Raw genomic sequence first — 16,139 nt, forward strand, 5'->3', positions numbered from 1 at the left:
TATTTCTGCTTTGATCCCTTTGGTGGAGTCAGGCTGACTCCTTTTGCTTCTGCACAGCATGTGATGTAGTCTCATCAGTCACTCCACGCACAGGAAGAATTGGAGGCTGGGTTATAATCAAGACCTCACCTGACCCCAGCCTCCCCTGGCCAAGGGGTGTTCAGTACCCTCCACATTCTTTCTTCAACAATGGACTGTCTCAAGATTGGACTTATTTTCTTTGACTTCCATCAATGTCAGGGTAATTTATGTGCCTTCCTGGGGCTCCTGCCATCACTCAGTTCCTGCCCTTTATCTTTCTTCAGGACTATACTGGGACATGGGGTATCTGGCACCAGCCAGGATGGATGTGTGTGTGTTACTCGCTCAGTTGTGTCCGACCTTTTGTGACCCCACGGACTGTAGCCTGCCAGGCACCTCTATCCAGGGAATTCTCCAGGCAAGAACACTGGAGTGGGTAGCCATTCTCTTCTCCTGGGGATCTTCCCAACCCAGGGATCAAACCTGAGTCTTCTGCAGGCAGATTCTACCTTTCCCAGTGATTACAACCCAAAACTCTAAACACAATGCAGAAAAACAAATCTGAAGAGTCTAAAAAGTAAATAGTGGCAGACAGATTGAGGGCTGAAGTCCAAGCTTGAATAACAACTCATAGCCTGGCTGAGTTTTATGGGGGTTTTTCCTTCTTTGTCTCATGGATTTGACCTGAAGGCAGGCCAAGTCTTGGAATTGTGTTTTAGGCATTTTGGGAGAAATCACCATTTCCAGGAGAAATCACCTCTTGCTGAGACCAGAAAAAGCAATCCCTGCATTACAGAGAGTGTAAGAGAAATCCCACTTTTAAAAATATGCTTTCTTTTCTCTTTTTTCTTCCAGCTCTGCCAGGATCAGCCCCAAGCACTGCCTGCATTGCCACAGCAACAGCAGCAACACAAGCATCTAAAATTCACTCCCTCCTCCAAAAATATCTCTCTCTCTGACCAGAGAAACCAGTGAAATGGACCATGCTATTCAAAGAGTGTGGGTAATCCTTGTTTTCTGTAGCCCACCTTTCTTTCTTTTCTCTTGCTGCTTTATCCCCCTCAAGATAGCCTAAGTCACACAAGACTGCACAGTAGTGCAAGAATATAAAATTCAGAGAGAACCCTAGTTTCCTGGCAATAAGAATCAGGGAAAGGAGGGTCCCTGGGGGCTGGAGAATATAGGGACATGCCAGAAAGGAAAGAGCTGGAACAGGACCTCTGCTAATTATGTTTGGGACCCTCCCTAAGTACCAGACTCAACCCCCAGTGTACACATGCAGAACAGACCAAAAAAAGCATAGCAGAGGCTTCAAGAATTAAACTACAGGGACTTCTGTGGTGGTCCACTGGCCAAGACTCCTCAATCCCAATGTAAGGGACTTGGATTCCACCCCTGGTCAGAGATCTAGATCCCCTTTTAGTGCTGAAACTAAAAGATCCCACAGGCCACCATGAAGATTGAGATCCAGCGTGCCACAACTAAGACCCGGCACAGGCAAATAAATATTTTTAAAAAAAGAATTAAACTACTAAAATCCCAGACCAAACTCTGAGTGGTACATGTGACAGATAGCAAAGGCTTTAATCTACCACTCTGGTAACGGTCCAGATTTTGCTTTAAGGAAAATACTCCTTCTCCAGCCTGAGCCATAATCAATTAGGCCAATAAATATGTTACATCCTCCTGACTCCAGTGACTGGTCAGAGATGAGCACACAACCCAGCCAAAGCCAGTGAAATGCAAGGACATCTTATCTGTCATTCACAAATTAGAGTTCTGATTAACACAAGGTTTACCCCTCTTCATCCCTCTCCAAACCCCATGTCTTCTCCAAAAATGAAAACAAAAGATCTGTGAAATAAGTGTTCTATTTTTAATGCTGGATAGTATCTTTGCTTGTAGAAAATAATGATATACAAGCATTTTAAAAAATTAAGCTTTATATGTAAATATCATAATTGCCTAATGAATAGTCAAAAGGAAATCATTCAGAATTTAAAGCTGCAAGCAAATAGCTAAGTTTTCCATTTCTATATTTATACAGATGCTATTAGCTCTGCTTTTGCTAAAATCTTTGAAGAGCATCACTCATCTTTATCCTGAGAGGATGTTTACCCTCATCAACTATCTGTAATTCCTTTTTTTTTTGAGGAATATTTAACAATTCAAAGTACTTGTATTTAAGGTGTACAGTTTGATGATTTGATACAGACATACATTGTGAAGCAATCACCACAATCAAGCTAATTAAAATAGTCATCTCAGTTATCATTTTCTTTTCTTCATTTTCTTTCTTTTTTTAACACTTCTTAAAGAGCAAGAATAGATTCAGGAGGCCCAGGTCTCCCCTGGCCGTGTTGGTGCTCTAAGAAAGAATAGTTTCCAACTCCTTTCATGGGCTTTGCATTGCAGGCTCAAGCTACTTCCTTAAGGGAAAATTCTTTAAGTGTTCTGGAAAGCACAGTCATCCCTAAACTCAGTGGAAAAGATTCAAGCCATCCAGTGGAACAAAGATTAGGAGTTTAAAATCAAGGAGTTCCTAAAATAAAACTGTTTTTGTAGATAGGGATTGGTTATATGGAGAGACAGAAATGGAGTTAACTCTGGGTAGATAGGAGGTTCCAGAGTTTGATCTTCATGAGGCATCAATCAAGGACCTGCAAGGGGATTCAGGGTGCAGGAAGCATGATCCTCTGTGGGTAATTATTCCTGGCCTGCGGGAGGATGTCTTACAGACTCAGGACTCTCATCCATGGTGACACGTGGAAGAGCACAGGGGCCCAGGTGTGAGGAAGACTTGCAGGAAAGAAGAGATATCACATCAAAGAAGCTTTCCAACCTGGTGGTCTTGAGGAATAGGGAAGGTCTGAACATGTGGAGATGGAGTCAACTTTCTGGGTCAGAGAGAAGGGTCTGAGGAAAGACATAGAGAAGAGGAAATATAGAGTAGTCCAGCTGGAATGAGACCTAGTCATGGAACCACCTTCTCTGAGGGAGTGCTTCAAAGGAAAGGCTTAATGTGTGGTGAAGGCCAGTTCAAAGGTCCTCAGATGAGTTGGTTGGAGACCCCTACCAATACTCTACCAAAAGGCTATATAGTCCTTAAAACAGACACCATATACTGGAAAAGGTCCACACCCCTGGGTTGGATTTCTAACTCTGCCACTTAATGCCTGTGTGACTTAGGCATCCTCAGAAATGCAACTGTAAAAAAGAGAAGAATATTGTCCTGTGTACTTCATAGGATTGACATGTACATAAGGAAAAACAGCAGGCACAGAATATCACTGTCAAATACTTTCTTGTAGTTAGTTATCTTGTCATGTATATGAAACTCCCCAGTAAATGTTATCATCCTTCCATTACCACTACACAACAGATCCTTGAGGCCAGGGGACATGTCTTCTTCAAGACTGTCCTGGGAACATAGTATATCATTTCTTAAAAAAGGTACTTGATCAATGAATAAATGAATGATGTTCAGAATCCCCTCAGCTAGATAATAAAATTGGTCTCCTAACTACAATGTAGACCTGTGGACTGTTCTTTCACTTTGTGCTGCTTGGCCCAATGGAGACTCTGAGTTAATGGTGCTCATTCAACAATGTTATGGTAGAGAAGGAAGCCTGTGAAGGTGGAGTCATTGACATTATCTGCATAGACCCCATTGTGATTTTCACCCTCGTACACCTGGAGCCAGACTTGGTCACCCTTCTCCAGATAGAGGAGCACGGAGCCAGAGGCCTGGTCCACGTTCTTGTCCTGGAACTGGTCGTGGGTGAAGAGCAGGGCCTTGTCATTCTTGTAGAGGCTGACCTTCACATCCTTCAGGTAGACAGTAATGTGGTAGGAGAAGTAGTACAGCCCGGGAATATTGCAGAGGAATTTGCCAGTGGTGCCATCATAGTGGTTTTGCTGATTGTAGAAAATCTTGGTAAAGCGAATGGGAACATTGGGGACAGTGACCTGTCTCTCCAGTCCCACACTGAATGCTGAGCGGTATACATAGGCACTTTCTCCAGGTTCTCCCTTTCTGCCTGGGGTTCCTGGAAAGCCTCGGGGACCTTCGATCCCAGTGATTCCAGTTTCACCAGTGTCACCCTTAGGACCAACAAGACCTAGAGAACAAGAAGACCTCTGTGACCCAAGGAACAGAACTCCTGTTTAGGTTGGTTTCAGCCTAAAACACTGTCCCCGTGGCCCCTACCTACAATATGCTTGACTTACAGAGAAAGGAACCAACGAGAGCTCTCAAAAGGGACAGCCATAACCTTCTCCTCCATATCCCCCCATAACACAGGCTCCCATAAATTCCCTCCAACTTTATCTCCAGAAGTCTCCATCACAGACCCTCCACCCTGCCAGTACTTTATGTGCAGGCTCAGCCAGTCATACATAGGGGACTTTTCTGTCCCATCTGTCTAGGTTGCCCAATACCCATCCTCCAAGGTCTCACTCAAGCCCCGCCTCCTCCTGAAAGCCTTCATTGTCAGTCCAGGTCTGCATCCAGGGCATTTTCTCTCTATTCCACTCTTTGGGCATTTGTCCGTATTCACTTTGGCATATTTGGAGTAGACCCTCTGGTAGTAACGTCTAACAGTCCTGTGCACTAGGGCAAGAGTTCTCCAAGAAAAGGACTGTGACCTGCAGGAGGTCCCAGTAAGTGTGGTTGAATGCCACTGGATAGAATGGGAACTAAGGGGACATTAAGGAAAATAGGAGTATAAGCAGACTGAGAATAGGGATGGATGAGGCTGAGATGGGAAAGAGGATGGGGAAGGTGGTGTGGGTAGAACAGAGCCAAGGGTACTTGGTTTTAAAGGGACCACGTGTGTTCACCCCTAGAAGGCCAATCCATAATTCACTTTAAGTTGCTTATGGGTCACATCAAAAAGCTTTGTTTCTTCCCTGCACAAGGGCCTTAGTCAGTAACTATTGCCCTCTCGTAGTTTTAGAAGCCTTCCTCTACCCAGGAGGAGTCTGTGATGGGAGGATGCGAAAGTCTTTATTCTTACCTGGATCTCCTTTCTCACCCTTCTCACCAGGGGTGCCATCTCTGCCATCCCGGCCTGGGGTCCCGTTGTGGCCAGGATGCCCTGGAATGCCTGCCATCCAACCTGCGCAGGCCCCCTTGGGCAGCGGGGGATCTTCCATGTTGTCCTCGCCATGACTGGGTAAGGCTAGTAGCAGTAGAAGAGCTCCCTGCAGCAGCATCCTGAGCCCTGGAACCCAGATACACACTGTCAGCCACAAAAGAGCAACCCCCACATGGCTCCCCTGTCAGGATCCGAGCAGGACTCTGGCCAGCTCTGCAGAGTTTGCTTCAGACCCGCTCCCTCAACACTCACCTCTTCTGGAAAGACTTCTGATTCTTCCAGCCCACCTTGTGCTCTCTCTGACCTGAAATTTTCAGTGTTTAGCCTTATTTTGTAGGTGTGATCTCCTTTCTTCCACCACCAGTGATGGTGAGACAGCACTCCTCCAATTCCTCAGATCTGAGCACAGTATGAGGAATGGGGAAAGCTCCAAGAGTCCATTTGTCAGGACTCTATCCCTTGGGTTTTCCAAGAATGATGACTCAGATCATTCCATTCAACTCCCACTTCCCTCTCTTGGCTCCCTCCTTTTTCTTCCCTTTTCCTTTTTTCTATGTCTGTTCCTCCTCCTTTCTCTCCCATTCTCTTTCTTCCTTTCCCCATCTCCTGGGCCATATGTTAGACATTTGGCTTATTACACACTTGCATGCACACATGCTCACACACACACAACTACACATGTACACACATACACACACACACACACACACACACACACACAGCCTTGGTCAGACAACCAGAGATACACTGTCCCATGAGACTAACCACTGACCTCTGCCTGTGCAGCCCCTTAGCTGCACCCCCTCACCTGCATGATCCCTACATGGACTTCAGGTCACATGGGCTGTCCTCTCTTTTAGGAAGTCCTCCCTGTCCTCCTCCCCCATCTGGAAGTCCTCAGCTGTTCCTCCTCTGTCCTCTCCCAGAGCCCTTGCTTATCTTTCACAGCACTGCTTGCCCTGTACTGTAATTTTATTTGTTCACCCATTAAGCACACCCACAGGGGCGGGGGGCTGTTAGTTGCACAGTCATGTCAGACCCTTTGCAACCCCATGGACTGTAGGCCACCAGGCTCCTCTGTCCATGGAATTCTCCAGGCAAAAGTACTGGCGTGAGTAGCCATTTCCTTCTCCAGAGGATCTACCTGATTCAGGGATAGAACCTGCACCTACTGCTTGGCAGGCAGATTCTTTCCCATCAGAGCCACGAAGAAAGTCCCACCAGTATAAAACAAGGACTAAATAAATACTTTTGTAGAAAAAAAAAAAAAAAGGAAATACAGAGAGAGGAGGGAAGAAGGAAGGAAAAGAGAAAGGAAGAGGGAAAGAGAATGGAGTGCACTTAGAGTATGCATTCTGGAAGCCCTGAGAAAAATTTCAAGGGGCACAGTTGGCCAAGGGACTCCCTGTCTCAGAACCAGCCCTCCATATCCCCTCCTGAAAGACAGTCCTTGCATGCACAGGGCCTCTGGTTCCCCTCAATCCCTGCCTCTGTTATTAGTTTACTGAAAGCATCAGACAGAGAAACTGGTCCTAGGATCCTGGATCACAGGCATCACTGATACCCTCTGTGGAGTCTGAAATGTAGCGAATCCCAAGAAACTGACTCTAAACAAGACATGGTCCATGTGTATTTTTTTACCCTAAAGACTCATTTTTTTCATCAGTTTGCTTGTCTCATAGATTTCACAAAGCTTCCAGCACTGAATTTGGCTTCAGGAGGAAGTTCTTCTATGAGGGATGCAGAAGAATCCCTGATAAGTAATCTTACCCCTAGAATTGTGCATTGTGTCTGGAATCCCACCTCGATGGCCCATCACCAGGAGCTCTATCATCATTCAGTCAGTGATGCCATCCAGCCATCTCATCCTCTGTTGTCCCCTTCTCCTCCTGCCTTCAGTCTTTCCCAGCATCAGGGTCTTTTCAAATGAGTCAGCTCTTTATATCAAGTGGCCAAAGTATTGGAGTTTCAGCTTTAGCATCAGTCCTTCCAATGAATATTCAATACTGATTTCCTTTAGGATTCACTGGTTGGATCTCCTTGCAGTCCAAGAGACTCTCAAGAGTCTTCTCCAACACCACAGTTCAAAAGCATCAATTCCTCAGCACTCAGCTTTCTTTACAGTCCAACTCTCACATCCATACATGACTACTGGAAAAACCATAGCTTTGACTAGATGGACTTTGTCAGCAAAGTAATGTCTCTGTTTTTTAATATGCTGTCTAGGTTGGTCATAGCTTTTGTTCCAAGGAGCAACTGTCTTTTAATTTCATGGCTGCAATCACCATCTGCAGTGATTTTGGAGCCCAAAAAATAAAGTCTCTTGCTATTTCCATAGTTTCCCCATCTATTTGACATGAAGTGATGGGATCAGATGCCATGATCTTAGTTTTCTGAATGTTGAGTTTTAAGCCACCTTTTTCTCTCTCCTCTTTCACTTTCATCAAGAGGCTCTTTAGTTCCTCCTTGCTTTCTGCCAGGGTAGTGTCTTCTGCATATCTGAGGTTATTGACATTTCTCCTGGTAATCTTGATTCCAGCTTGTGTTCATCCAGCCCAGCATTTCACATGATGTACTCTGCATATAAGTTAAATAAACAGGGTGACAATATACAGCCTTGATGTACTCCTTTCCCAATTTGGAACCAGTCTGTTGCTCCATGTCCAGTTCTGTTACTTCTTGACTTGCATACAGATTTCTCACGAGGCAGGTAAGGTGGTCTGGTATTCCCATCTCTTTAAGAATTTTCCACAGTTCATTGTGATCCACACAGTCAAAGGCTTTGGTGTAGTCAATAAAGCAGAAGTAGATGTTTTTCTGGAACTCTCTTGCTTTTTCAATGATCAAACGGATGTTGGGAATTTGATTTCTGATTCCTCTGCCTTTTCTAGATCTAGTTTGTACATATGGAAGTTCACAGTTCACGTACTGTTGAAGCCTGGCTTGGAGAATTTAGAGCATTACTTTGCTGGCTTGTAAGATGAGTGCAATTGTGTGGTAGTTTGAACATTCTTTGGCATTGCCTTTCTTTAGATTGAAATAAAAACTGACCTCTTCCAGTCCTGTGGCCACTGCTGAGTTTTCCAAATTTGCTGGCATATTGAGTGCACTTTAACAGCATCATCTTTTAGGACTTGAAATATCTCAGCTGGAATTCCATCACCTCCACTAGCTTTGTTCATAGTGATGCTTCCTAAAGCCCACTTGTCTTCGGACTCTAGGATGTCTGGCTCTAGGTGAGTGATCACACTATCATGGTTATCTGGGTCATGAGATCTTTTTTGTACAGTTCTTCTGTGTATTCTTGCCACCTCTTAATATCTTCTGCTTCTGTTAGGTCCATACCATTTCTGTCCTTTATCGAGCCCATCTTTGCATGAAATGTTCCCTTGGTATTTCTAATTTTCTTGAAGAGATCTCTAGTCTTTTCCATTCTATTGTTAAGTTTATTCATATATATAATTATACATAAACTTATATATATGTATGCTCAACTTTCATACACACAAACATGTGTGTTCATTAAAAATAGTAAGATAAATAATTTGGAAACTACAGAAAATAAACTAATCCCCATTCCCAAGAATCTATCTGCTTATTTTTAAATGTAATGGAAATAATATTTTCCTAGAAATTTTATTCTCTAATTTTTGCTTTGCAATTTTCTAATTTTTGTAATCATCATTTTAAATGTGTGTACTAGTCCATCAAGTGGATATAACCAGAGTATATGTCAACATTTCCTTTTTATTGAAGTATAAACATACTTTCATTTTGAAACATTTCATACTTTCATTTTGAAACATTTTTAAATCTAACAAACATCTTTGGCACATAGCTTATCCCTAAACTAATATTTTGCTAGGACATAATCCCAGAAGTAAAAATTTTGTACCAAAAGATATGAACATTTTTAAGGCTCCTGATACATATTCCCAAAGTATAGTTTGTCATGCCGTTCCACAGCAGTGCATCAGTGTGTATACAAAAAGCCTGTCTTAAGTGCACTCCCCAACTTTGAATATAATCATTGCAAACAGTTTTGTTGATCTTAGTTTAGTGAGCAAAAGAAATGGAACCTCACTGCTTTGATAATTAGTGAGTTGTACATTTTATTAAATGCTTATTTCCTAATTTAATGTCTTCATTTTTGATATCTGTTAGTGTTCTTTATCAGTTGATTCATTAGGGATACAATGAGCTTTTTTTTCTTTTTTTTTTTCTTTAATAGAAAATTATTTAATTAGTATACATGTGTTCCCCATCCTGAACCCTCCTCCCTCCTCCCTCCCCACAATGAGCTTTTTGAATCAGTTTTTGTGAGCTCTGTATATCAGCCCTTAGTCATGTGTCCTATGATTTACCTCTAGTGTAAAGATTATTTTCTGTTTTGCTTATCCTGTTTCTTATGTGACAGAAGTTTTAGTTTTAGGGTTTTTTTTTAAGTTTTAGTTTTTATATAAACAACTCAGTTGATTTCTTTTTTTTTTTTGGCTTCTAAGTGTTAAACAGTCTTTATCCATACTAGGATTTGGTAAGTACTTTATTTCCTTCTCTTTTATTGTTTGGTGTATTTTAAATTTCACTCCTTAATCCATTTCTGATATTTTGTGTTGGGTAAGCTTTGATCTAAGATAATCAAGTGATTTCTTCCTATTTGATGACTAGCTGTTTAAAAGACATTTATTTAATACTTTTCCTCTCTATTGATCTACTGCATCATTTATCAAATATCAAGTTCTAATATCATCTTATAAGTAAAGCAAGAATTGAGAGTGTGACCTGCAGGCTGAGAGGAGAGACAAGCAACACAACCAGTAGGTGCGGATAGAGACAGAGGCTGCCGCCTGGTGGATGAGTCCCTAGCCAAGGCTCTCTTATCATCAGCCTGTACGTTTGTCCCCCTCTACTGGATTTGGAGGATTCAAAGTTATTGTTCTCAATAACTGCCGGAAATAAATGAAAATGATAGTTTAGGCTTGTGCTTTGTCCCTTCAGTCATGTCTGACTTTGAAACCCCATAAACCCCTCCAAGCACCTCTGTCCATGAATAATGGAGTAGGTTGTCATGCCCTCCTCCAGGAGATCTTCCGTAACCCAGGGATCAAACTCAGGTCTCCTGTGGATTCTTCACCTGCTGAACCACCAGGGAAGCCCAATTTAGGCCAAGATGAGCAGAAAGAGAGGAGTTAGCTGCAAAGCCAAGAAGAGATCAGTCAAGTCCCTTTTGTGTTTAAAGAAAATACTTGTTCTAAGACTTTATATGTTGTCCAACCTTCCCACAACTTGTCACCTCCATCCTTTTCCTCTACGGAGTTAGAAGTAAAACTCCTATGAAGACTACCAAGAGGCTCTGTGCTTGCTTTCTCCAGAAATGAGGAAGGCTGAGTTCTTTTCCACAGAGAAACAGGAGGAGAGAATCCAGAACATGAGAACTGGTGGAGGCAGCTACAGAGGGCCCCACAGATGCAGGGTCACTGGGGGCTTCCTCCACATCATTGAAAGGACTGAAAGATCAGGTCTCCTGGATTCTCTGGTTCCTCCTCTTCTTTTAAAAATCAAGATTCTATTTTCCCAGCTCAAGGGGAGTGTTAAGGAACAATCTCTCCTCTCATAGGGGCAATGAGTCTGGATTCCATGACAGTGACAGGTGATGGAGGTAATAGAAGGAGGGAGGGAGGGCAGATGGGCACACAATCCTAGGATGTTTCTGCTGCGAAGAACAGATTCTGACTAAAGAAGAAGGTTATCGTCTAAAGTTCTAGATGGAAAAAATCATCAATTGATAGCAATTGAAAGTCAGTGCAGAGATGCTGAACTTTCAATTTATTTTAAAACTGTGTGTGCTCCCTATTTAAATATAGCAATTATTACATTTTGATTTTGAAAGACCTCTCTTTCTAAAGGGGAAAACATAACTAAATAAAACTGTAATCTAAGACTAAGTTCTAAGGCTCAATTGCACCTATAAAGAAATCATTTACATGGGTCATGAAGCTAATCCTAATACCACTTATAATTCTTTGTCTTTGTAGAATGCCACTTCTAAAGTCCTCACTTCACTTATTATCTCACTTAATTTTCACAACCATTTTGAGAGACAGGATGAGGTAAAATAGAGAGCACATGTTCTCTGACCTCAGTGCGTGGGTGAAAATAATTTGTTCTTCCTTGTAACATGTTTCAGGCATATGCTTGTTGGAGGATTAAAAAGCACAATCTGGGACTTCCCTGGTGGTCCAGTGGCTAAGACTCCGTGTTCCCAATGCAGGGGGTCTGGGTTTGATCCATGGTCAGGGAACTAGAACCCACATACCTCAACTAAGACCTGGCACAGCGAAATAAAAAAATTTTTAACCTAAGAAAAGAATAAAATAAAAGGTACAATCCACATAAAGTATATAGAACAGTGCCTGGCACGTGTCAGTGCTCAATAAATGTTATCAATGACTATACCCATTCTAGAGATGAGAAAAGTGGGTTTCCAGGAAGTTAAGTGACTTGTTCAAGATCCCAGAGATGTTGAACAGCAGAGCTGGAAATCAAACTGTGATCTTCTGAAGCATAATGCTGGACACTTAGGCATAGTCCAAATAAGGAAAACAGCATCAAGGTCACACATTTGCCTGCTAATATTCCACTCCATTGGATGGGGGATAGAAGAGAGAATAGTGTGAAGAAACCCCAGGTCATGATCCAGTGACCTGGCTTCTAATCTGAGCTCCATCATTAACTGACCGGGTGACTTACCTTCCCAACCCACCTCCCAGACTTCGTGTTCTATGCAAGCAAAGCTGATTTATTAATGAGTTTATCCTTACCTATTAATAGACTATTTCACAATACTGTTGTGAGAACAGGTTCACTTAAAGTATCAAGAATTATTTTATAAACTTGTAAAATGTTCCACACAAATAAGTAGTCATGTCCGACTCTTTGCCACCTATGGACTGTAGCCTACCAGGCTCCTCTGTCCATGGGATTCTCCAGGCAAGAATACTGGAGTGGGTTACCATACCCTCCTCCAGGGATATAAGTAAAGAGATGCAAGCAAATATTTATGGAGCACTTGCTGTGGACCACCCTTTGTACATCCACTCCCCTTTAATCTCATTTCACCCTCACGACTACTCCAGGGGGTCAGGACTCAGTTCCAAGAGAAAGCTGAGGACCAGAGAAATTTAGTAACCTCCGCTCAAGGATAAGAAGTATTGGCCAAAAATTTCATTCAAGTTTTTCCATAAATCTAAATGAACTTTTTGCCAACCCAGTGGAAGTGTGGAGAGGTGCATGTTGAAATCCAAAGCCTGGGTTCTTTCTACCGCACTAGCTTTCATGGCGCACTGTGTACAGGTATGGATAAGCTTGCTTTCAAAATTATACAAGGGGATGGGCCATGATGTTCTCTGGATCCTAAAGGTCCATATTATAGTCCCTCATTTTCATTTAAGAGTATGAGAAATTCCACTTTGACCTGCTGGAATTTCAGCAACAGCAGCAGAATCTTGTGAAATGCATGGAGTCTCCTCTGGGACTGATAGGAGACAGAGTAAGATGGGGGAGAGAGGTCACCAAAGCCAATGCCAACTCCTCCAACAGGAAAGGGCATTAAAGCACAGATCGCAGAGTCCAACAAAACTGAAAGGGACCCCAGAAACCATCTCACCTCTGCCCTGCTTGTACAAATGGGAGGCTAAGGGGGAGGAAGGGGTGCATTGTTAGATCCTCATAGGATTTCCCTGGTGGCTCAGACAGTAAAGTGTCTGCCTACAATGTGGGAGACCCAGGTTTGATCCCTGGGTCAGGAAGATCCTCTGGAGAAGGAAATGGCAACCCACTCCAGTACTCTTGCCTGGAAAATCCCATGGATGGAGGAGCGTAGTAGGCTATAGCCCATGGGGTCACAGAGAGTTGGACATGACTGAGCGACTTCACTTTCTTTCACTTTCATAGAAACCAGCTCCCACAGTAGCACCTCCCATCACTATGCCATTTGTTATTTGTTTCAATCTTTACTCCATGAAGCAAAGAAAATATCCCCAACTTCAGAGATGGGGAAACTGAGAGATTAAGGAGAAGATCCCCGAGAGATGCCATCACATTATTACTGCCTCAAAAAAGGCTTCTCAGACTCAGTTCCTTAATCTGCTAAATGAGTTCATGTAAGATGAGGAACATGAGAACACTTTGAAGTTGGTAAGAGTATTTTGCAGTATAAATTGCATAAGGCAGTTTTAAACTATATTTCATTTAATCCTCCTCATTAGCGTTGTCTTTGACTCCACTCTACAGAGGAATCAGAGGTTTGAAGAGACCAAGATACTGGCTTAAGAGCATGCGACTCTTGGGCTGAATTAAATGAGATTGCTGTCTTTAAAGGTCAAAAAATGGTAGAATATTGGCAATTTTACCTGGTACAATCTAATGATAAATGGCAGAGCCAGAAATCAGCTAGGCTCTGCCTGGCACCCAGGAGGGTGACCTGAAAGCTTTCACTCAGCATCCTCATGCCCGCCCCCCCCTCCCCACATGCACTCATACACACATACACACTCATCTCTCTCTCTCTCTTTCACAAACACACACACACACACCTCTGGGACCAGTCTCTCTCCACATGAAGGAATTCCTAATTAAACATTCTAGTGTCCAAAGCTTCTACCTCCCAACCTCAGCCAAGAGTCTGCAGCCCCTGGCCCCCCAGCCTGACAGGGAGTAAGAAGGAAGTCCGTCCCCACAACCGCCAGAAGCCAGTCCTCTGTCCCTCTTTACAAATCCTCAAGAATGAAGGGAGGGAGGCAACAAGAACAGCCAATTAAGCTTCGGGCTCCCTTCCCACTGCTCATCTTCAAGAACAAAGCTGACACCCTCATGCTCCTTTGCACATACTCTGCCAGCATCAAGTCCCCCCTGTTCCCAACCTTGTCGGGAAGAGCTGACCTTACCCCTAAGAACAGGAATCCCCAGGAGTGAGGTGGTTGCACCCGTCCTGAGGCTTGATCTGAACACCAGAGTCTCCCCAGACCAGGGACCTGCATCCTCAGACACACATGGCCAGCCTGACCTTTAAAATCCCTTCCACTCCAGCCTCTGCATCTATGGCCAGAAACAGCCAGGATGCCTCAAGTGCAGCCCTCCCCAGGGCAGGCAGGACTGGGCTTGGTAAGGCCAGACAGATCATGATTTCTGTCAGAAGGTGTCTGCTACAAAAAAGATTTTTCATAAGTTTCCAGTAGATGCCAGGCTGCTTGCTCACCTTACCTCTTTTGAACTTCTTCATCATCCTGTGAGATATCCCCACAATGGTGTAGATAGCCATGTGTTTACAGACACCCCCCAAAATCTATAGATAAGGACCATGTCTCATCCATCTTTGTATCTCACAAACCGCACCCAGGGTCTGGCCTGTAAAATCTGCTCAATAAATACTGCTGAGTAGACTCCAGTAGCAGAGTCGGACTCCAAACTCAGTCTGAGGTCAGAGCTCAGGCGTTACCCAAGCTGCTTCTTCATGTGCTTCTTTCTCTGCCCTACTTGGTCAGCTGAGAAGTGATGTATCATCTTCTCCTCTCATATAATTGAACTTTATTGCTGGACCATCCCTCCCACTTCACTGACCCCAACCTTCTCTTTGGTTAAGCATCTTTACCACAGAGTGAACTGGACAAAATTCAGGATGGTCCCAGACATTTTGACCAGAGGCAACAGTCCCTTTTCTCTTGGAGCTCTGGGGAAATCGAGGCAGAAGCCCAAGGCTTGTTGGCCTCCACCAGTGCTGCCCTGACTGGGGTTTTGCCTGTATCCCTCCCCACCCTGCTAACAGGGCAGCCTGGGCACAGCCCAGCCAAAGGCTCCATGGTAAGGACCCTTCACCTCCAGCCTAGAACTTGAATCAGTCGTCCTTACCCTCAGGTGTGGAATCAGAGCCACAGACTTCAGTCAGGGTGGAAGTAGGAGGCGATGGCGCAGCCTCAGCAGCTCGGTACTCATGGGGACAAGCAGCCCCCGCCCCACCGCCGTCCCTTCCCATTGGCCAGCACAGTGAGAGCCAGAGACCAATGGGTAGACACGTGCCCCTGGCAGCTCCTTTGGCTTGCCACTCCAGGGAACCTGGTGCAACCCAGTTCGGGCTTGGGATGCCAAGTAGAGCTGCAGTCATCATACTTATGTCTCCAGGCTTTGGCCTTTATCTTTGCCTCTTACAACAGCGACAGAAGACGGGACCAAGGGTCAAGATCAGAAGCAGGAAAACAAAGTATTTCTTCATGTAAAATGAATTGCCTGGTGGTCTGGGGCACCAGTTACCACCATCAGCTCCCACTCACTCTACATGACAGGGAACTGCAGTATAGCAAGAAATACAATACATCCTTTCCTCTCTGGCCTGAACCCCAGACTGGGGAAAGATTTTGCATGCTAATTTTGAGGACTGAGGTGAGGGAACATTTCTGGGGTGGTGTGAGGCAGAGCCAGATTAAGATTATTAAAGGCCTTGGGTTCCAAATGATTTTGAAGCTCCAACCTGTATGTGATTCAAATTCAATATATCAGAAAATAAATACTAACTAGGAGAGATTGGGCTTCTCAGGTGGTACAAGTGGTATAGAACCACTTTATGCCAATACAGAAGACACAAGAGACGTGGGCTCAATCCCTGGGTCAGGAAGATCTCCAGGAGGAGGGCATGGCAATTCACCCCATTATTCTTGACAGTAGAATCCCACAGACAGAAGAGCCTGGTGGGCTACAGTTCATAGGGTGGCGAAGAGTACGACACAACTGAAGCAATTTAGCACATACAGAGGATGCTAAATTGCTAAAGATTTAATTAGCAATTAATTTAAATTAAATTAATTTAATCACTAAAGATTGCTTTAGCTTTAATATGCTAAAGATGCACATATAGATGCATCTTTCATGGATTTTCTGGTTCCAAAATTCTGGGTAAGCTTTTGAAAACTAACTTTTCACATGTGTGTGAGTCCCCATTTTGCCAGAGCCTGAGCCTGTACCCACCTA

At 43.8% G+C, this 16,139-nt stretch overlaps 1 protein-coding gene across 2 annotated transcripts; it reads right to left on the reverse strand.

Annotated features, from left to right (window-relative positions):
* Window positions 1–1,876: 1,876 nt before the first annotated feature.
* On the reverse strand, window positions 1,877–15,082 carry ADIPOQ (adiponectin, C1Q and collagen domain containing). 2 transcript variants are annotated; one of them, XM_024995232.2, is made up of 3 exons: window positions 15,027–15,082; window positions 5,040–5,246; window positions 1,877–4,142 (listed from the first exon to the last, which is right to left on the reverse strand). In XM_024995232.2, exons 2-3 carry the CDS (start codon window positions 5,236–5,238, stop codon window positions 3,619–3,621), a joined length of 723 nt encoding a protein of 240 aa, XP_024851000.1. In that variant the 5' UTR covers window positions 5,239–5,246; window positions 15,027–15,082; the 3' UTR covers window positions 1,877–3,618. The 2 variants fall into 2 exon arrangements, with proteins under 2 accessions (XP_024851000.1, XP_015327629.1); XM_015472143.1 differs by lacking the exon at window positions 15,027–15,082 and adding an exon at window positions 10,159–10,308.
* Between the last annotated feature and the right edge of the window lie 1,057 nt (window positions 15,083–16,139).

Source organism: Bos taurus, chromosome 1, assembly GCF_002263795.3.
Source record: "Bos taurus isolate L1 Dominette 01449 registration number 42190680 breed Hereford chromosome 1, ARS-UCD2.0, whole genome shotgun sequence".
In the NCBI taxonomy this organism is placed as follows: Eukaryota; Metazoa; Chordata; class Mammalia; order Artiodactyla; family Bovidae; genus Bos; species Bos taurus.